The 23,074-nt window shown below is 44.7% G+C and overlaps 1 protein-coding gene across 1 annotated transcript in view; it reads right to left on the bottom strand.

Moving 5' to 3' along the window:
• The window catches only part of CATSPERE (catsper channel auxiliary subunit epsilon), a 90,324-nt gene that overhangs the window by 56,473 nt on the left and 10,777 nt on the right, over positions 1-23,074 (bottom strand). The window contains 3 exon segments of the mRNA XM_074947611.1: positions 9,765-9,833; positions 13,137-13,225; positions 21,361-21,430. Of these exon segments, the coding sequence (XP_074803712.1) occupies positions 9,765-9,833; positions 13,137-13,225; positions 21,361-21,430 (228 nt within the window).

Here is a 23,074-nt window from a genome sequence, read left to right as displayed (position 1 = left end):
TGTGTGCCAAGTGGAGGGCTTTCTGCTCTGTAAAAGCAAATCTCAGACCGGTGCAGAGCAACTTCTGTCTACTGATGTTAGCCATGCAACAGCCATGCTGTCAGATGTAGAAGCAACAGGTCTGCATGAAGCACTAGACCATGATTTTGTGAGACTGTCTGGCAGAGATAGGAATGTTATCCACGGTTTGTTCAGGAGAGGTAGAAGTTCTGAAAAAAAAAATTGGCGTGGCTACGCTGAAGCTATTAAAATCAGACGTGTCTTGTCTTGCCTCAGTTTTCAAAGGATCCTTGGACTAAACGGAAATGGTGAGAAGGCATGCATTCCTGGAAAAGTGTTGGATATAGACCTCAGACTCATTACCCCTTAAGAGCAAAAGCTGTGAGACTTCCTGTTTTCCCTGGTCGCAAACAGATCTACCCACGAGACTACTCATTTTTGAAAGAGCTGATGCACAAGGAAGTCTTTTAGGGACCACTCAGACATCAGCATCACTCTTTTGGTCAGATGATCTGCCAAATAGTTGTTATCCCCTGGAATACATAAAGGTTGACTTGATACAGAATACACCATTCCCGTAGAAATAAATCGCCATCTAGTAAATAAGAAAAGCATTGTTCACCATTTTCTAACATAATAAAACCTAAAAGTTAAGAATCTGAATAAATGTCAGTTAAGATACACAATTGCTTAAATAATTGTGTACAAATATAGCGTATCCTCCTGTGACACTTTCTTAATATGCGCAGGACTGTGGGTGACCTTGTTACCCCCTACCTCCAGCATAAGAGTCTATCTTGTGATAGCTGGGTTTGTTAGCTCCAGTACAACATCAACCTTTCAGCCACACAAGCACTCTCCTCAGGCCTCTGCCAGTCCAACCCTTGCCTTGCAGGTTAACATTAGGTGCACCCCAACCTTTTGGGCCCCCTTGAAGAGCACTCCTCTCCCGTATCCTGCCTGCCACTGGATACCACAGAAATTACCAGGTCCGCTGTCTCCAAAGAGACAGTATGCACACCATCCTGTTAGCTCAGCTAAGCACAAACACTTTACTTTAATGACAGGTTTCAGAGTAGCAGCCGTGTTAGTCTGTATTCGCAAAAAGAAAAGGAGTACTTGTGGCACCTTAGAGACTAACCAATTTATTTGAGCATAAGTGAGCTGTAGCTCATGAAAGCTTATGCTCAAATAAATTGGTTAGTCTCTAAGGTGCCACAAGTACTCCTTTTCACTTTACTTTAATATTACAGCACTGAGATAAATTTATAGCAAAACCAAGAATAAGTTTTTATTAATAAATAACAAAAGATTTAAGTGATACTAAGCAAAAATAATAGAAACATAAATGGTTACAAATGAAACAAAAGTATAACACACTTCTAAGAGACTACATATAACCTTATCAGGCTCCAGTCTTTGTCTAAAGCACTTTTGCTCACCCACAACTACTTCTCAGTGCCACTAACCCACATGACTGGAGATCTACTGTTAATGGATGCAAAGAGCGCTGACCTCTTTGTTTCCTCAGTGATGGATAACTAAAATGTCTTTTTGCTTCTTCTTATATACCCCAAAATTTATCATCTTTGTCACCAGAGTCAGGATGAAGCCCTGGGGTTCAGACTCCAGTGCATTCCTGTCATAAATATAAAGGGAAGGGTAACCACCTTTCTGTATACAGAGCTATAAAATCCCTCCTGGCCAGAGGAAAAATCCTTTCACCTGTAAAGGGTTAAGAAGCTAAGGTAACCTCGCTGGCACCTGACCCAAAATGACCAATGGGGGGACAAGACACTTTCAAATCTGGAGGGCGGGGGAACAAAGGGTTCGGTCTGTCTGTGTGATGCTTTTGCCGGGAACAGATCAGGAATGCAAGCCTTACAACTCCTGTAAAGTTAGTAAGTAATCTAGCTAGAAAATGCGTTAGATTTTCTTTCGTTTAATGGCTTGTAAAATAAGCTGTGCTGGATGGAATGTATATTCCGGTTTTTGTGTCTTTTTGTAACTTAAGGTTTTGCCTAGAGGGATTCTCTATGTTTTGAATCTGATTACCCTATAAGGTATTTACCATCCTGATTTTACAGAGGTGATTCTTTTACCTTTTCTTTAATTAAAATTCTTCTTTTAAGAACCTGATTGATTTTTCATTGTTCTTAAGATCCAAGGGTTTGGGTCTGTGTTCACCTGTACCAACTGGTGAGCATTATTATCAAGCCTTCCCCAGGAAAGGGGGTGTAGGGCTTGGGGGGGATATTTTGGGGAAGACATCTCCAAGTGGTCTCTTTCCCTGTTCTTTGTTTAAAACACTTGGTGGTGGCAGTGTTTTGCCTAATCCAAGGGCAAAGTTTGTACCTTGGGGAAGTTTTTAACCTAAGCTGGTAAGAATAAGCTTAGGGGGTCTTTCATGCAGGTCCCCACATCTGTACCCTAGAGTTCAGAGTGGGGAAGGAACCTTGACACTTCCCATGCTCACTTCACATCCACATGTTAATTTGTTCCTCCTGCTTACCTCTGATGCAAATAAGCTGTCCATTGTCTCTGGCATCATCATGCTCAATTTATATTACAGAAAGGGAGATAACTATCTTCCCTCCTGTCTGGAAGAAAACCTGTTTCCCCCTTTGTTTGGGTATAGACTTTAAAGCATAGTATCTGTAAGTATCCATAATTCCTTATTAATACATACATTTCACAATGCCATTAATGACCAGTTTGTGACCTGCTTTCATTTGATATGTCACACCACATTCTTTATAGGTAAATATAATGACAGCAATATGTTAGGCATAGTAAATTTGTCAAGTTTGATAGGAACTGCTGTTACATGACAGTGAACCGTTTGCCAGTGGGCATTTAGGGGCTGTTAGGGTCACACCTTCTGGTTAGAAAATAGAAGTACCAAATTTAGTGTAAAGATTATTATTACATCCTTCTCATGTCAGTACTGGTGCACAGGGCTGAAACTAGTCTCTTCCATCCTTCTCTCATGTACTGCTGCCTGCCTCCATCTGCTCAATGTTGTTGAGATTGACTGTTCTGCCCTCCCTGCTCAGAGTTCTTCTCTAGGTTTCTCTTGGAGGCCCATGTTTCCTCACACCAGTTGGTTTCTACTTGACAGCTTCATGTGGGAGTCTGTGTTTTGGCATCCAGAGTACATGTCCCAAATATGTCCAACACTTCTTTCTAATTCTAGTGGAGATGAGGTTATATTTAGTTGCAAATAAACTTTTAGCCAATCAGAATCAATCTTTCTTTAGGAAAATAACTAAAAAGTACAAATGCAAAAAAAGATTAAAATTGATTATTTAAATCAAAGTTCCTGCTTGCTGATTTAAATATTATTAAAATAGGTGATTTAAGTCACTTTGATTTAAATCAATCGAACCTGTGCGGCAGTCATAACCAAAGAACCTGGGGTAGGAGGAGTATAAAAATACTCATACCTTTTGGATGGGACTTGATATCTGCGGTCCTCTCTCCTAAATATTGCAGAGAGTGACACAGGTATAGCCCACAGATTTTTTGTCAAGTCCAAAATACCTTCATTTATTGACACTGCAACACAACCCTGAGTTACTGGCTGAAGAATATTAAGAAAATGTACAAGATTTCCCTCCATCACCTCAAGAGGAATCTCAAGCATCTCTGCCATCCTCTTCAGAATGTCTCTGAATGCTCTAAAGTCATCCTCTGTAAATGGGGTAGAAGGAATGACTGGTCTCCTGTTCTGGTCTGGTGCTCCTGTTCCTCTGTTAAAATGTTCTGCTTGCAAGGCAAGTGTGGAACTCTGTGAGTTTGTGCAGATGGTGACTTGTCCCTTGATCTTGCACAAGGAACTTTCAAAGGGGGTGGATACTGAAATTGTGGGGCCCAGGAAGGCCAGTACAACTATGACTGGAAATCACAAAGGTATGGCATTTAATGTTGGGGAAGTGGCATCCAAGGCACATGAGAAGCATCTGTAGCATGTCCTTTATATTGTTCAGATTAAGAACTTCTCTTGCGGTGATCTCGAACTCTTGAATAGTTAGAAGAGTATGGCTGTGAGCTTGGAAAAGTACTGTTGCTAGAGGCACCAGATGAAGAGTAGACTTGTTCAACTGGAGGTGCAGTTCCCCTCGGAATCACTGGAACTTGAGGAGGGCTGACAGGCTTCCCCTGAGATGAAGATAAATGGAGGGAAATTTTCATAACCAATGCCGTAGTCTCCAGTATCAGGGCAGATCATGAAATATCTGATAAAGCAGATGCATTCAAGGGTGACACTGATTCCGGAGTGATTCTAAGTTCTGTCAAATCAGTGAATGCTGTAGAAGTTGATAGTACTGGGATCATATACATTGGTACCAGTGCAATGGTCAGTGCCATCATAGATATCTCCCTAGTGGGTACTATAGTAGATACTAAGGATGGTACCATAGCCATTGGTACTGGAGTGACCCTAGAGGTTGCCAATTTTGGTTGGTGTGGCATTGGTTCGGAAGGGAAATCTGCACCTTTAACAGTAAAGGGGGCCAAGGAACAGCCAGCCCTTTTCCAGGGTGGATCCCAAAGCAGGTGCTGGGAATCATCAGATCCAGCTGGGCAGTGTCAGGTGATTGGGTCTGATGATTACCAGCTAGGCAATATAGATGAGGGCCTAGCTTCATTAGGGTGACTGGGACTAGGAGAGTGCTAGGAGAACACCCTCCTGTAATTACAGTCCAGACTGCAGACAGTGCAGTGGAGGACTGCGAGCAGGTGGGAGGCCCTGTGGATGTCCTTAGGTAGTGAGGAGACCCTGACCACTAAACTGCCAAAGTCCAGGGGGCCCACAGCTATGCTGGGAGCAGAACAATTGCTTTATGTTTTCATTCCATATATTGGAGAGACAAGGTGTAATATTTTTTATTGGACCAACTTCTGTTGGTGACAGAGGCAAGTCTTCGAGCTTACACAGAGCTCTTCTTCAGGTCTGGGAAACATACTCAGAGCATCAGAGCTCAATACAAGATGGAACAGATTGTTTCGCATAAGTAGTTAACACATATTTCAAGGGACCTTTCAAGGGATCTTGAAAGGGGGGTTGTGCAGGGTGCTGAGCATTGTAGGAGATCTGCAGGTTTTGTATCTGTTGTTCTGGCACAGTCTGGTGCCACCTGGAGTTGGTGTGCCCTGGTCTGTGGGGAGTTTGCTTCTGATGATGAGCTTGGAGAGGTTAGGGCGTGGTCTGAAGGCCAGAAGAGGGGGTTAAGGAAAGATTTATTTCAGGATGGGGTCCCTCTATCCATACAAGCAGAGTGGCTCAGCCAGATAAGGAGAAGAAGGAAGAGGACACAGGACGACATGTTCCAAGAGATCCTGCAAGCCTCTGCTTCTTCGGACACCGAACAGAAGGCTTGGAGACAGCGTGGCCAGGGATAGAGTGGAGATGAAAAAGGCACAGGAAAAGGAGAGGGATGTGCAGCAGGAGTTTCTAGCACTTCTCAAGCAGCAAACAGCCATGCTGCAGACTCTTGTTGACCTTCAGGTTCAACAGTCCTGTGCATGCCTCCTTCTGCAGCCCTGTGATGCAGTGTGCTCCCCCAAATGGCCCTGCAAGAGCTGAATTGGGCCATATGGGCTCAGTCAGCTAATTAGGTTGCAAATGGGGAGCTATAGGCTGAAGGCAGGTAATTAGGGAGAAGCTCATCTGTGAGGGATAGGTGGGACCTCTACAAAAATCAGGAAACTGGAAGCAGAGGGGACTGCAGGGAAGGAGTCTGCAGTCACTCCCTGGGAGAAGGGAGGTGTGTTTGGGGACTGCAGAGACGAGTTGCCTAAAGTTACTCCGTAGGAGGAGGGAGTGAAGAGACTGGCAAATGCAGAGGAATGGGGAGGGTCAGGAATCATGGAAGCAGCTCAAGGAAAGGCAGCAAGGTGCAGGGAACGGACCTTGGCTGCTGTGTAGTAGAGGGTCCAAGTTGATTCCTGAGTGATCAGTAGCAGTTGGGCACTGCAAGTTTCCCCAGAGCAGTAGTCACTTGCTTTTCCACTGTCAGTACAGATCTCATTTTGGTGTCACTGCACTGGAGGGCTGGGGCAAGCTCTGCACACAGATCCAGGAATGTAGCTTTGCACATCTGAAAGTTCTGCAGCCACTACTTGTCATCCCAACCCTGCATGACAATGCGATCCCACCAGTCAGTGCTTGTTTCTCAGACTCAGAACCAGCGCTCCACCATCTGCCGCTGCCTCGTGAATGCTACCAACAATCTTGAATTATTTCTTTCTATATCACATAGCAATCTAGCCTCCAAGGAATCGTTATGTTCCCCACGGCTGCTCTGGCAGCTCTGCAGATACTGCAGGATCAGGTTCCCCATGCTCACAACACTTATCACAACTGTGCAGAGCTGTGCAGGATTCATGTTTCTGACACAGATGGTGGACAGTAAGGAAGGACATGCGCGTTTTCAGGGATTTTGAAAAGAACTGCGAAATGTTATGGGATGCAGATGAAATTATGGGATAGAAAACAATGCATTACGGGATGTTGAAATTATGCTCCCAGTCACTCCTGGATGACTCAGTTCGGCCCCATGTGGCAAGGCAAAATATTCCCCAAACACCCTGCGCTAGACTGTGGTGAGTTACACAGAGGGATAGCTACCCATGGTGCACTGCTCTCTACATCGATGCAAGCGCTGCTAGTGAGGATGCACAACATTGACACAAGGAGCATAGTGTGAACACACAAAAGCAGTTTAATTACTGCGGCAGCTGTATGCTGACGTAACATAGGTCAACATAATTTTGTACTGTAGACGTGTTGTGGGGCAAGTGCACCCTGTCCCCTCTTGGGGTGGGGCGGAGTAATTACTTTGCCGCAGTGGAGTGCTTACGACCACTGTTTGTCTTGACCACCGTGGTGAGGACTAATGGTAAAAGTCAATATGGTTACTCTCTCTCTCTCTCTCAGTTGTATGGCCCAAGGGTCAGAGTCAGGGTGACGGCCCCTTCCCACACGGCCATGGGGCCCAATGGCCCGAATCAAAATGGCTTTCCGGTTCGGTTGGGGTGTATCGCTGAGTGTTCAGAGTCAGTGTGGCTGCTTGGCTCAGCAAGGCAGTATGGCCTTGTGGCAAGAGTCAGGGACACCCTCTCTCAGAGCTGTGTGGCCCAATAGACAGGATTGATAGGGTCGCCCTCTCTCAGGGCCGTGTGGCCTAGTAGTCAGAGTCGAGGTGGCTCAGTAAGGCTGTGTGGCCTAGTAGCAAGAGTCAGTTGGGCTGTCCCCTCTCTCAGTGCTGCATGGCCTAGTAGCCAGAGTCAGTATCACTGCACCTTCCGTGGGACTGTGTGGCCTAATGGCAAGTATGTCAGCGGGGAATCCGCCCGAAACACGCTGACCCCACTCGGCACCACAACTAGTCTCCCTGAGCTACTTCCTACCCGGTTCCTGATGCCAGGGTCCCAGGCATCTCCGTGGGCTCTGGACTCCTCGCTCAGGGCGGCTGCCAACAGCTCCGCCTCGCCTTGGGTGTTCTCCGGAGTCTCAGCATCCCTGGCTCCTGTTGTCTGGGGCTTCTGCGGTTCCTGGGCTGGAGCTCGCAGCATGCATCCTCTCTTTGGCGGCCAGCCCTAAATGAGCTGAGCTGCTTCCTTTTATACATAGTCCGCAGCCGGAGCATGCCCAGCAGGGCCATGAGGCCGTGGCCTCCTCGGCCCAGAGAGTAGAGTTAACCCTCTCCATATCAATGAGGGGCACGTGAGCTCCGTCACAACATTTCCTAGACAAACTAGTTAGGGTAACTCTGGCCTGGTCTATGCTACAGAGTTAGGTCAATGTAAGGCAGCTTACGTCAACCTAACTATGTAAGTATTTATAATAACATTTTGCTCCCGCCGACATAACTGCTTCACTACGCTGACTTAATAACTCCACCTTCACGAGAGGCATAGGTCAACAGTAATGTAGTTAGGTCAATGCAGTGTCAGTGTAGACACTGTGTTGCTTACAACCATTGTTACTGGCTCTCAAACGCCATCCCACAATGCCCCACACTGACAGTACAATTGATACAAATGCTCCTGGTGAGGACGCACACAAGGAGCAAAGCGTAGACATGTGCAAGTGATGTAATTACTGTGGCAGCTGTATGACGACATAAGTTAGATCAACTTAGGCCGTTTTACAGTGTGGCAACTTTCTTGCTCAGGGTGTGAAAAAACACCCCCCTGAGCGCTGCAAGTTTCAGCGCTGTGAAGTGGCAGTGTAGACAGTGCACCAGCACTGATAGCTGTGCTTCCAGAGCTGGTAGCTACTCCCCTTGTGGAGGTGGGTTTTTTTATAGTGCTGGGAGATCTCTCTCCCAGCGCTGGTGCCACAACTACACAGCCACATTAAAGCGCTGGGGCTGCAGCAGCACTTTAAAGTTGCTAGTGAAGACATACCCTTAATTTTGGAGGGTAGACCTGCCCTTACACAACGGAGAAAAAAGTTTGATCAAATTTGATCTCTAATTTGTTGTTGTACTGGAAGGTGTTAATGGTTGCCATCAAGGACAAACAGAGACCTTGTTAAAACTGATGATGTGTGTGTTAATCACCTTTCTTTCAGGTTAACTGGAAGGAGCAATTAAATTTCCTTTTATGTACTGAGACAAAGTGGATGAGGTAATAGCTTTTACTGGACCAATTTCTGTTGGCGAAGGAGACAAGCTTTTGAGCTACACAGACATGGGCGGCGGGTACCATAGGCTGGGGGAGGCTGTGCCTCCCCAGACAGTCAGGCCTGGCCCCGCCCTCCAATGTTCCTTCTAATTTTTTACATCCATGTGCAGAATGAATTTTGTTATGTGCACCAATATGGAGGTGATGTGTGGCGGGGGTGGGGCGGAGGGGTTTGGAGTGTGGGAGGGGGCTCAGGGCTGGGGCAGAGGGAATCTAGCTGCCCACACTCTGCCCCCAGTTCCCACCTCCTGCTTCTGCTCTGTGTGGCCGCTCCAGGCTCCCTGTGGGGTGGCCCCAGCTTGGGCCTTGCTACCTACCCTCCTGGTGCTCTGGGGCTGGGGCTGTGCAGCCTGCCCGCCCATCGCTCTGGGGCTGGGGTGGGCTGTGGCTGTGTTGCCTGCCCTCCCAGTGCTCCGGGGCTGGAGGGGCCGTGCTGCCTGCTACAGGGCTGGGGAGGGAGCACTCTGGGGCTGGGGGAGCTAGCCTGGGCTGGAGGGGTGGAAGGGGCAGGCTTCAGGCTGAAGGGGCAGGGATGGGGGCTAGCCTCCCCCAGCCAGCAGTTCACGCGCTGCCATGTACAAAGAGCTCTTCTTCAGGTCTGAGAAAGGTACTCAAAGGGTACATCTACACTGTGGTCAAAAAACCCACGGCACCCAAGTCAGCTGACAAGGGCTCATAGAGCTTGACTACAAATTGAAGTGTAAATGTTTGGGCTCAGGCTGGAGCCTGGGTTCTGACTCTCCCCCCTTGTGGGGTTTTATAGTCCAGGGTCCAGCCGGAGCCCAAACATCTGTACTGCAATTTTATAGCCCTGTAGCCCGAGAACCACAAGCCTGAGCCAGCTGACCTGAGCCAGCCACAGCTGTGGCTTTTATCACAGTGTAGACATACACAGAAAGTCACAGCTAAATACAAGGTGAAATAGACTGTCTAGCATAAGTAGTTAACACATAAAAAATATTACCTCATCTATCTTGTCTCTCTAATATCCTGGGACCAACACGGCTACAACAACATTTCAAACAACCTTTATGTACTGACAACTGGAAACAATAGGAAGACATTACCCAGGCTGTATGACGAGGTCTATCAGAAGCTCAGACGGCATGTAGGCTGATGGGTTTCCCTGGGACTGACTGCAAAAGCAAGAGTTAGGAGATTGATTGGTTGCAGCTATGTTTGTTTGGGTGTGTGAGAGGCAGAAAGCCAGACAAGCAGTTTGATCGTGGCCCTGATGGGGAGCAGAGAGACAGAGTTCCTTGGAGTACATTACTTCAAGAAAGACAAGCTTGGAAAATGTGAGCCAGGAAACTGCCTGCTGTTGTTTTTCTACTATGTTCAAGGAAACAGGACTTTTTGTACATTCTTTGTAAATAAACAGGACAGCATCAAATAAATATACAACTAGTATCATCATCAATGTATCCTCCTACCAAAAACAACTCAGCAAACATTAGCTGGAAATCTTATGAAAAAAGATTTGATTTGCAGGACACATTTTAAGAGGTTCAATAGGTGATGCATGTTTTCAGGCCCTGGAAGAGAAAGTTGATGGTAGAAGAATGCAAGACAGAAAAAAGAGCTAGGATGGATGATGTATTCTGGTGGATCAAAAGGACTATTCATCCACAAAGTGATTAGCAGAGGACCATACAGAATGGGCTAACATGGTTGCAAACATCTAGTTACAGAGATGCCACATAAGAAGTAGTACGGAAACAACCTGGCAAGTCCTCAAATGTGGGCTAACTGTTCAGCCCAAAAAGGGGCAACATAGGCTACTGTCTTGACCTGGACCTTGCCAGTTTTATTCAGAAAGCTAAGAAGAATTTTTCAGCAAAGTTTGAAGAAAATTGGTTAAGCTGTCTTATTGTTAGGTTTTGAGTTACAAGTCATTAAAATATCACCCTCATAAGAAACATTGACTCACATCTGGCATTTCTTTATGTCCCACTAGCATAAAAAGGGCTTATTACTACCCTGACAAACTTTCCACATAGTAAGAAGAAACTCTCTATATGAACAAAATCGGTTGTAATTAAGTAAAGTTATTAATTAATGTTCTATCTAATTTTACTCCTCCAGGAATTCTGCATCACTGTGCACATGCAGAATTTATGTCCCCTGCAGGTTTTTTTTCTCTGCAGAAAATACTTTCTGTCAGAGAGGTGCTGCAATTATATCTTTTTCCCACCAGGGACTACTGTAGAGCCAGAACAGAGGGCAACTGGCTCACTGGTGGTAGCACCCAAGTGGGTGGAAGAGTGGCTGCAATATGCCCGCTGGGCCAGGTGAGGAGGCACAGGATATGGGAGGGACATGGGGCTTCTGGGGGAGCCACATAGACAGGGCTAGTGGGCGGGGACAGACTGAGGCTGGGGCTGAATGGGAGTGGGGGTATAGGGACACATGGGGATGGGGGTGGGGGGTGGCGGAATGGGGGTGCAGCGACACATGGGGAGGGGTGCAGGAACATCTGGGGACAAAGGGAGGGGGTACAGGGACACATGGGGATCAGGGTGGCTGAGTGGGGGTGCTGGGATGCCTGGGGATGGGGGAAAGAGGGTGCAGGGACACATGGGGACTGGAGGAAGAGGGGTGGCCAAGTGGGGGTGCAGAGACACATGGGGATGGGGGAAGAAGGGAGGCCGAAGAGGGGAGCAGAGACACATGGGGACTGGGGCAGATGCGCCTGACTGAATGGGATAAGCTAGAGGTCAGCCAGGGTCTGCATGAAGGAGTCTCCCCAACTTCCTAACGATCTCCCCCCCCCCCCCCAAAAAAAACCCTGTTCCATACTTACCCCACCCACAATCAAAACCCTCCAGGTTCATTCCCAGCAATTACTTCCCTCTCCCTCAGTTCCTCCATTTCTCCTGATTCCCCTAAGGATTTGCACTGCTTCTGAGGGGAGTGGGAAATACATTTCTGTATTGTAATTTAAATGAATTATTACTCAAAGTTCTGTATTAATACGCCTAATAAGGAATCTATTTGTCAAAAATCATTTCCTGAATCTTTTTTGTTGGCTGTATTGTTACAGACATACTGCTGACAGGTATTTTGAAATAAATTACAAAAATAATTGAAACTGGTGTGATTATATTGTGTTATTCTGACAAATAAAATATGCAGAATTTTAAAATATTGTGCATAGAATTCTTAATTTTTTGTTGCAGAATTCCCCCAGGAGTGCTAATTTTAATAGTTACATTGTGTTTATGAGCAGCTTGCTCTCTGGCAGTGGGCTGCAGTTTAGAGATAACAAAAGGTTCTGTCTATTCATTACAGCTCTAACAGATTTCCCTTAGCTTAGGAAGTAAAGACCTGGGGAGAAATCCTAGCCCCACTGAAGTCAATGGGGCAACCGGGCTGACTTCAATGGGGCCAGGATTTCACCTGTATATTCGTGGAGCTAAATTACAGTAGTACTAGTCCCAGCTGTGCACGTGTGTGGTTTAGCCACTAATTAATCATTTATAACAATGGATTTGTTGTTTCCAACTGTTTTTCTGCCAAGTAGGAAGAAAACTGGTCAAGCTTTCTTTGAGTAATTAACAATGACCCTAAATATTGAGCCACTCAAGAGCAGTTTCATTGAGCTTGTCTACACATAAACCGCTACAGTGGCATAGCAGCACCACTGCAGCTGTAACGCTTCAGTGAAGATGCTGACAGGAGGGGTTCTTCTGTTGGCATAGGTACTCCACCTCCCCAAGAGGTGGTAGCTAGGTCGACAGGAGAATTCTCCTGTCAACCTAGCGGGTGTCTGCACTTGGAGTTAAGTTGGTTTAACTAGTTCACTCTGGGCTGTGGATTTTTCACACCGCTGAGCGATGCAGTTATACTGACCTAATTTCCTCGTGTAGACCAGGCCATGGTTTTAGTTGTAATTAGAATTTTAGTGTATGGCTATATTCACTTCCCTTATAACTTTGCATGGGAAAAAATATTTTTTTCTAAGTTACTTTCAGGGTAAACTAAAATAGATATTCTTTTAAAGTTTCAGGGCAGTTAGTCAAACCATTTTTAAGTAATGGATGTTTTAAAAAAAAAAGATACTTTTTTGCAAATTATCTACGACGACTCTCATTCACTGTTGTCTTGCACTGTCCTGAAATCTGAGAAGATACAAAGACATTACCTGACGTACTGCTTGCACACACTTTGGACCAGATTCACTGGAACACTCCAGCCTGCTTGCACTACTCAAGTAAGGCAAAGCAGCTGTAAGCCTGAATTAACTACCACTTTTCTTTTATAGAAAACCCTTGTATCTGGCCCATACTTTTTAACTTAACTGAGCAGCATAACAAATGATTATTGACCATTTTTGTGTCAAATCACTAGATAAATCACAAAAGACATCCAAATACAATTAGATTATACATCTCCAAATATATATATATGGAGAGAAGGTCTCATATGAAAACACCTACCTCTGTGCTGGAGAACTTTTCACCACATACCACAAAAAGCAAGTCAAATGTTCAGAGATAGGCATATAGCGTTCCACATTCTCAAATGTCTAAAACAGGAAAAAAAACATACTTCATGTTTGTATATGATTGACATGATACCTACCACCTTTAGGCTCTGATCATGTTAACATTTATATATGTAAGTATCCTTATGTACACAAGTAGTCCTACTGAATTCAGTGAAACTAGCTATGTGCGTATGCGTTCGCAGGAGTAGGGCCCTAGAGGCCAAAGGTGAAATCCTGACCCGACTCAGTCAATGGCAGCTTTGCCATTGACTTCAATTGAACCAGGATTTCACTCCAAGTATTTTGTGTGTCCAGGTAACTACATATAGGACTTTTATATCTCATGTTTGTTACATTTGTTAATGTGTTGTTTAATTACAATTTAATGCAATGTTGGTGAAGAAAGAAACATAGGAACGGTTCAATCATGATACAGTTTCCTCTTATCTATTCCCTTTTTATTTCCTCTTACAGCTCTCTCTTTCCTCAGCATCGAACAATAAAAAATGAACCAGACCTCATGGTGGCACCAAAGGAGCATGGATCGCAATCTCCACTTCACAGAAGGTATAATAATACAAGAGCTGCTCTACTTGGGGACTTCCCAGCCATTTTTCACCAAATCAAGCTGAGAGGAGCTGCATGTAGGAGCCTGATGAGGCAGGGGGAAACCTGCCTTCTTGTGCACTGATGAACCCCCAAAGAAAGGGAGAGCTACTGTTATTTTCTAAATGATCTGTACTCTTCTGTGCTTTATCTGTTAAGTAAAAGAGCAATGGTATTAGAGTCCTGTGCAAAATGTCCATGTGTGTTACATACTTCACAACTACCAGTTGCCTCCTGAGAGAGTTAAACTATAACCCAAAAGTCTCACACCCTCACTGGGATTCTGGGAGAGGGTGTGTTTACTGGGGTATTTTGCAGGTTAGCACTGACCCTGGGGCCTTAAGACAGGTAGGCTAAGACATAGTAGACTAAGTGTTAGTGCCCAAGAAATGTGCCAGAGAGGCCAAGGGAGAAAATAATGCAGCAGCCTGCTGAAACCCACAAAAGGTTAGAACACCTAGCTATCCAAAGGACTGGATTCCCCTCACAGCACTGTGGTGGGTGGTTGGCAGGGGGGAGCATGACCAGATCTGAGACACCTTCTAAGGAACATTGCACTGGAAGAGATTTTTTTCTGTTAATCTGATTAACTGTCGAAAGTCCATATGTGTTCACTGTCCAGTATGTATGGACTTGTTTTTGGGGGGATCCTACATTGGAGTGACCTATGAACAGAGCTACCTGGGGAGGGGAGGAAGTGGGGCAATTTGCCCCAGGCCTCAGGCCCTGCAGGGGCCCCAACGAGAATGTCTGAAGTCTGAGGTCTGAGGCAAGGAAGGGGCCAGTAGCGTAGCTAGCAGGGCAATGGCCACTCTCCCACTGAGCACAAGTGACGCCTTTTAAAATTTTTGGCGCCTTTTTTTTTACTCACCCAGCGGCGCTCCGGATCTTCGGCGGCAATTCGGCGGCAGGTCCTTCAGTGCTGCCGAAGACCCGGAGCGAGTGAAGGACCCGCCGCTAAAGTGCCACCGAAGACCCGGAGCGCCACCGGGTGAGTATAGCGGCTGGCACCTTTTTTATGTCCGCTCCCCCTGTTTGCTCCACCTGGCTACCTCACTGGAAGGGGCCCCTGAAATTGCTTTGCCCCAGTCCTCCTGAATCCTCTGGGCAGTCCTGCCCACGAATACTAGATGGTTTTGGGGAGACTTAGTAATCATTGATCACATTCCTCCCTTGGATCTTTAGAAAATATTTGCTGGAAGACATTCCAATTATTTGCTGCACTGTCTGTGAATTTTGCTTCTTTAAAATGGTTGTAATTTTAAAGAATTTAAAATTAATTCCCGCAGCCAATGCCAGGCCAGGCAGGCAAAAATGGAGGGAGCTTGGCTCAGTTCGGGGCTGATCAGCGAAGAGGCAGGAGCTAGCTATCTCTCTATGTGAGGGAAGGGTCACTAGCCTGTTGGTTGAGGCAGCCACCAGGGACCAAGCAGTGTTGTCCTGGCAAAGGAGATGGAGAAAGACGCCTAGGAACACCTGGCTTGAGAGGAACCCTCGTAACTGAAGCAGAGACAGCGGCGGGTGGGGGGAGGTGTTTTCTGACCCTACCAAGCTTATCATTGCTGCACCACAGCCATTGGCACCTGCGACAGGGAGCTCAAATGACGCCCCCATGCTCCCTCGCTTGGGCCAAAACTTTGAAAGGTCTCATTTCTGCCTTCTCCCCGTTCTACTCCTCTCTCATGGTATTGCTCTGCTACCTACCCCAATAAAGGAGAACAAACAACTTAAAATGCCTTGTTTAAAAATTTTAAGTAACACTTAACTTTCAAACGCCTGAACAGCAAATATAATTTTCCTTGTCTGCATAGTAAACACTGGCTTTTTTTTTTAAGCTGCGTTCTCCAAGGGCAACTGTTACAGGAAATGTTAGAAGTATGTGCAGAGCAACAAAAGCATTTGGAAAGAGGGTGATCATCTGATTTGTGCACATATATTCCAGAACAGCCTTTGGAGTTGATCCTGCTGAAATGTGTCTTGAAAGGGCTTTCAGTTCATCACCTAAATCACTCGGATCACTTGGGGATTTCATGCCAGTAATGTGTTGGATGGAAACTTCTATTTTCATTGTCTTTGGGGAACATGAAGTTTTTCACTTGCTGTGGCCCATGAAGTACAAGGAAGTCCCTCAGGCTACTGCTCAAGTGGGTCCACAGTCCTGGATCATCTAGACTTAAGGAACTAAACTCTGCAGCAGCTGTTTCTTGCGCCTCCACCACACTCTTCTCTGATCTACACTTTTCTTCAGGAATGTGCATGGTTACATCCATTTGAGATGGAGATATGGATACTGCAGTAGCTGCCAGGTCACCTGCACTCTGACTAACTGGAAAATCAAGCATCTCCTCACCAGTCACATCCTCACAAGGCTCACCGTGAACATTTGTGTCTATGTATCTCAGGAGGGCTCCTTCCTGCTTAGATAGAAAAGCTTCCTTTGCTTTCTTTCTTTCTTTTTCTGAATGCTGCCCCAGAGGGGCGTTTTCTTCTTTCACTCATGACTGCTGTTCTGTGCCAGCTATAGTGGCTCTCAACACTCAGCTGAAGGGGACAAATAAGCAGGCTGGTAGCAGGGCCTGAGTGAGGGAAGATATCAGCATCTTAAGGGCCTAACTGGCTCCAACTACTTCAGTTGACTGCCTGTTCAAGGAAGCAGCAGGAAACAGGAAGCTTCTTGAGAAGCTGGTGTTAATCAGTCCAGGCTCCTGGGGGTGCTAGAGAGGTACATCAGAGGCTCCTCCTCCTCTCTCTCCCTACAGCTCCTGCTGCTTTCTGTTATTCCCTCTCACCTTTTCTCCTACCTGCCTGCTATGTCTCTTGTGCCCTTCTTCCTCCAGTACAGCACTCCACCATCTCTGTGCATCTAGAGCAGAGAGCATACATACGCACCAGCAGCAGACACAATCTTCTACACTCTGAGTCCTAGTGGCGCCCCCCCCCCCCCCCCCCCCCCCCAGTCTGGCACCTGAGGCGGCCACCTCAGTTCGCCTCATGGTAAGGCCAGCCCTGCTGGGACCGCAGGAGGATGCTACCCAGGGTCCATGAGGGGACACTACTAAGAGACCAGGCACCACAGGGACATGGTCCATAGGGCTACATGCCCCAAACTAAAAGGACCACAGTAGGAAGCAGCCCAGGGCAATGAACATAGACTCCCTGCTGGGAGGTCCCCTACTAAAGGGTGATTTACACAGAGCCCTGGGCTGGGACCTGGTGGAATGGGACATCCTGCATCCCCCCTACCTGAGAGGCTGAGGCCCTTTGTCCACAGAAGCAGGGGCAGGAAGCCAGGTACTCCGACCACTAGGCTGACTGGCCCTCCAAGCCCCATCCCCTTCGCCCTGCCCATTACAGTGCTCTTCAAAGAACTTCCATGAGAGTTGATGTCAAGGTTTTGGTCAGCAGCCAAGTGGGCTCCATGCTTAAAGAAAGCCTGATCCCTAGGGATTCTGTGATGGTATCCCATAAAAGGAGATAGCCAAGGTTCATGAACAACCTCAATGGACACAACTATGTAGAGAGTTTTTAGCTTGCACGCTAGAGGGCCTAGACATAAAACATAGTGAGGACCCATGAAGAACAAAAAAAAAAAAAAAATTGATAAAAAGCTAAATTTATTTCTTCCCCTCTTTGGGGTGATTTAATGAGTATGTTTAAGTGTTCTTTATTGTATAAAACACCAATTGTTAGTAGAAACTTTTAAAATAACCACATCCCACTGAGCTCCCTCCTCCCACAATACTGTATATATTCTGGATAAAATAAAAAAATAATAATCATAGTCAAATCCCAGGAACTTCAGGGCAAACTTAACCAAAATTCTGTGGCAAGATCCCTGCAATCAGTGGCATGCGAATGCAACAGATTGGAGATTCTGTGAACGGCACACATAAATTTAGAACTGAGGCTTCTACTTAACTAAATATGCAAATGAATACTGCATTCACTATACTATCACATCACATTATTTAATTTGACATTAGACCCAATGTACACTGCTCCTATTTGTTAACTTTCTTTGTATTGCAAAATTGGATATAAAAATCCCAAACACAGTATCATAGAAATGTAGACATCCAGAGCATCGGGTTGCACCCCTGACCATCTTGGCTAATAGCCACTGATGGGCCTATCCTCCATGAATTTATCTAATTCTTTTTTTAACCCAGTTATACTTTTGACTAGGGCTGTCAATTAATCACAGTTAACTCACGCGATTAACTCAAAAAAATTAATTGTGATTAAAAAAATTAATCGTGATTAATCACAGTTTTAATCGCACTGTTAAACAATAGAATACCAATTGAAATTTATTAAATATTTTGTATGTTTTTCTACATTTTCAAATATATTGATTTCTATTACAACACAGAATACAAAGTGTGCAGTACTCACTTTATATTATTAGTATTACAAATATTTGCACTGTAAAAATGATAAACAAAAGAAGTAGTATTTTTCAATTCACCTCAAAGAAGTACCATAGTGCAATCTCTATCATGAAAGCGCAACTTACAAATGTAGATTTTTTTTGTTACATAACTGCACTCAAAAACAAAATGATGTAAAACTTTAGGGCCTAGAAGTCCACTCAGTCCTACTTCTTGTTCAGCTTAGCGAAACAAGTTAGTTTACATTTATGGGAGATAATGCTGCCCGCTTCTTATTTACAATGTTACCTGAAAGTGAGAACAGATGTTCGCATGGCACTTTTGTAGCCGACATTGCAAGGTATTTACGTGCCAGTTATGCTAAACATTCATATGCCCCTTCATGCTTTGGCCACCATTCCAGAGGACATGCTTCCATGCTGATGACACTCTTTAAAAAAATAATGCATTAATTACATTTGTGACTGAACTCCTTGGAGGAGAATTGTGTCTCCTGCTCTGTGTTTTACCGGCATTCTGCCATATATTTCATATGATAGCAGTCTCGGATGATGACCCAGCATGCCTTTTTAAGAACACTTTCACTGAACATTTGACAAAACGCAAAGAAGGTACCAATGCAAGATTTCTAAAGATAGGTACAGCACTCAACTCAAGATTTAAGAATCGGAACTGCCTTCCAAAATCTGATCGGGATGGGATGTGGAGAATGCTTTCGGAAGTCTTAAAAGAGCAACACTCCGATGCGGAAACTAAAGGACCAGAACCACCAAAAAAGAATATCAAAGAAGATGCTGGTGGCATCTGACTCAGATGATGAAAATGAACATGCACTGGTCTGCTCTGCTTTAGATCGTTATTGAGCAGAACTCATCCTCAGCATGGACGCATGTCCTCTGGAATGGTGGTTGAAGCATGAAGGGACATATGAATCTTTAGCGCATCTGACAAGTAAATATCTTGCAACACCAGTTACAACAGTGCTATGCAAACACTTATTCTCACTTTCAGCTGACATTGTAAACAAGAAGTGGGCAGCATTATCTCCTGCAATTGTAAACAAACTTGTTTGTCTGAGCGATTAGCTGAACAAAAAGTAGGACTGAGTGGACTTGTAGGGTCTAAAGTTTTACATTGTTTTATTTTTGAATGCAGTTATATTTTGTACATAATTCTACATTTGTAAGTTAAACTTTCATGATAAAGAGATTGCACTACAGTACTTGTATTAGGTAAATTGTAAAGTACTATTTCTTTTATTTTTACAGTGCAAATATTTATAATAAATAAATATAAAGTACTGTACATTTTGTATTCTGTGTTGTAACTGAAATCAATATATTCGAAAATGTGGAAAACATCCAAAAAATTTTATATAAATAGTATTCTATTATGGTTTAACAACACAATGAATTGCGCGATGAATCGTGCGATTTATCATGATTAATTTTTTTAATCACGCGATTAATCGCGATTAATTTTTTTAATCACTTGACAGCCCTACTTTTGACCTTCACCACATCCCCTGGCAATGAGTTCCACAGGTTGACTGCATGTTGTGTGAAGAAGTACTTCCTTATGTTTGTTTTGGCTATTAATTTAATTGGGTGACGCCTAGTTCTTGTGTTATGTGAAGGGGTGAATAACACTTCCTTATTCACTTTCTCCACTCCATTCATGATTTTATAGACTTATGTCCCCCCTTAATAAAATAGGTAATGATAATGGTAATGTTGATAATGAAATTTGCATTATTTGAGTTGTGGATGTGGCTTAGATGCTGGCCAGGTCACTGACAGTGTTCAGTCCCTTCCAGGGAAGTGGAACCTCCAAGTCAAAGTTCAACATAAACACAAACCAAAAGAATCTTCAGCGCTGTTGGGCTCAGTTTTCAGCCTCCTTCCTTTCAGGAGGACCCCACCTGCAGCAGCTCATCTTAACACCCACCCACCGACAGGTTCATGGTAAAAAAACAAACTAATAGTCAGTGACAGGCCTAATCTCCCACAGGGAGGTCCTAGCAGATCACAGTCTTTAGTCAGCTCCTGGCTCTCCCTAGGCTTCTCACACAAGGGAGCTGCCAGTCTGTTCTCCTTTCAAGTCCATTCACAAACGAGCTCTCTCCCTTGTTCAAGTGCCTCCCTCCAACACTGAAAGCTCTGCAGGAGAAGAGGGTGGAGCTGCTTGAGCCCACATCATCCTATTAACCTTGGCCAATGTGGTGTTTGTATACCACATCACACACCTCAATATAATGAATGGGGGCTGTTCAGACATCTCTGAGCTATTGATTCAGTCTTTTAGCAGACTCAGGAACACATCACTGCATTGGTTACACTCAGCTGACATTTGGAAGGTTTCCTTCACAACCATTAGGGCTAGAAAGATTTGATTCTGGAGCAATACTATGAAGCTAATCATAGAATCAGTAACATGGGACTGGAAGGAACCTCGATAAGTCATCTAGTCCAGTCCCCCGCACTGAGTCAGGACTAAGTGTTATCTAGACCATCCCTGACAGGTGTTTGCCTAAGAGGATAATAAAAACCTCCAATAATGGAGACTCCACAATCTCCCTAGGTGATTTGTTCCAGTGCTTAACTACTCTTACAGTTAGGAAATTTCTCCTAATGTCTAATCTAAATCTCCTTTGCTGCAGTTTGAGCCTATTACCTCTTGTCTTGTCCTCAGTGGATAAAGAGAACAATTTATCACCCTCCTCTTTATAACAATCTTTTATGTACTTGAAGACTGTTATCGTGTCCCCCGTCACTCTTTTCTTCTCTAGACTAAACAAACCCATTTTTTCCCCAATCTTTCCTAATAGATCATGTTTTCTAGACCGTTAATAATTTTTGTTGCTCTCCTCTGGACTTCCTCCACTTTGTCCACATCTCTCCTGAAGTGCGGTGCCCAGTACTGGACACAGTACTTCAGCTGAGGCCTGATCAGCGCTGAGTAGAATGGAAGAATTACTTCTAGTGTCTTTCTTATAACACTCCTGCTAATACGTCCCAGGATCATTAACATTTTTTGCAACAGTATTACACTATTGACTCACATTTAATTTGTGATCCACTGAAGTGGACTCTGTGGCAAATACTGCAAAATACTAGGAACACATGGACCTGACCACAGTGCACTATGAATTTCTTATAGTTATTATTGACAGCTTACCTCATTGTCAACTTTTGGTCTAATTGTGTGGGTTCCAGGAACTGGACAGTTCAGTGTTGTTGTAGGTGAACTACAGTAATTAAACAAACAGCCAGGTATTTAATACTAATTAACACCAGACATATGCACTTCTGACTGGTCCATTCAGTCTTAACTTTGACTCAGGACCTAATTCCTCCCCTATCTCCATCTTTCAAACTGAGCGAACCTTCCTCTTCCTTATTCCCCAACAATTTTTTTTTAATGTACTATCATTAGATTGCCCGTTCAGTTCAAAATCAATGTGCTCAGCTTTTTAGCTTAGCCTTAATCTACACACTATTTCAGGTAGAGCTGATATTTTTTATACCATAATAGTTAAATGAGTACAATCCCTAGTGTGAACCCAGTTATGCCAGTGTATAGGTGCCTTATACCAGTATAGCTTATTCCTGTACATTTATGAGACAAAAACCTGGTCTACACCTAAAACTTAGGTTGCCCTAGCTACCTTGCTCAGGGCTGTGAAAAATGTCATGCCCTGTGCAACATAATTAAGCTGAACTAAGCCCCATGTAGATACCAAAACGCTGATGGAAGAATTCTTCTGTCAACCTAACTACTGCCTCTCAGAGAGGTGGATTTACTACAGTGAAAGGAAAACCCCTTCCATCACTGTAGTAAGTGTCTATGCTACTGCTGCAGCTGCACCATTGTAGTGTTTGTACTGTAGATAAACCCGCAAGGATGGCCTCACCATAAGGTGAACTGAGGTGGCCGCCTCACGTGCCAGACTGGGAGGGGGGGCGCCACTAGGACCATAGTGGAAAGAGCTTGAGATGAGACGAAGGTTAAAGGCCACCATAAATGATCAGCATCAAGAGAAGATTGCATCAGAGTCTCTTTACTGGCAAAATGTTCTGAAAAGGCTCATTGCCATTGTGAGAATGCTTGCTACCAAAAATCTAGCACTGAGGTGCACTTCAGATCAGCTGTATGTGCCAAACAATGGAAACTTCCTTAAATTGTGGAGCTGATGGCTGAGTTTGACGCTGTACTCCAGGCGCATCTAAGAAGAGTCACCGCCCAAGAAATGTACACACACCACTACCTTGGAAAAACAATTCAAAATGAGATCATACAGTTACTGGCAACAAAAGTCAAACAGAAGATTGTGGCAGATTTGAAGTCAGCAAGATATTACTCTGTTATTCTGGACTGCACACCTGACACCAGCCATATGGAACAAATGACTTTAATGGTGCGTTTTGTAACAACAACAGAACCTAGTGAAAATGTCCCTGCAGTGGTGACTGTCAAAGAGCATTTTCTAGAATTTATTGACATTGATGATACTACAGGAGCTGGTATGACAAATGTGCTTCTTAAAAAGCTGGAAGATACGGGAATTGCAATAGCTGACATGAGAGGTCAGGGCTTCGATAATGGTGCCAACATGAGAGGAAAGAACAGAGGAGTGCAGACACGGATCCAAGAGTTAAACCCTCGAGCTTTTTTTGTGCCATGCAGTTCTCATTCATTGAACTTGGTGGTCAGTGATGCAGTACCAGCTTCTAGTGAGGCTGCTGAATTTTTTAATGTCATTCAAAGCATCTTTGTATTTTTCTCTGCATCAACTCATCGATGGCAAATTTTGAAGCAACGTCTGGGAACATCCTCTCTGACACTGAAACCACTGAGTGCCACACGATGGGAAAGTTGAGTGGAGGCGATA

This window comes from Natator depressus, chromosome 3 (genome assembly GCF_965152275.1).
Source record: "Natator depressus isolate rNatDep1 chromosome 3, rNatDep2.hap1, whole genome shotgun sequence".
Lineage (NCBI taxonomy): Eukaryota > Metazoa > Chordata > Testudines > Cheloniidae > Natator > Natator depressus.
The sequence above is the reverse complement of the archived record's forward strand: the minus strand, read 5'-3'. Positions and strand labels throughout refer to the sequence as shown.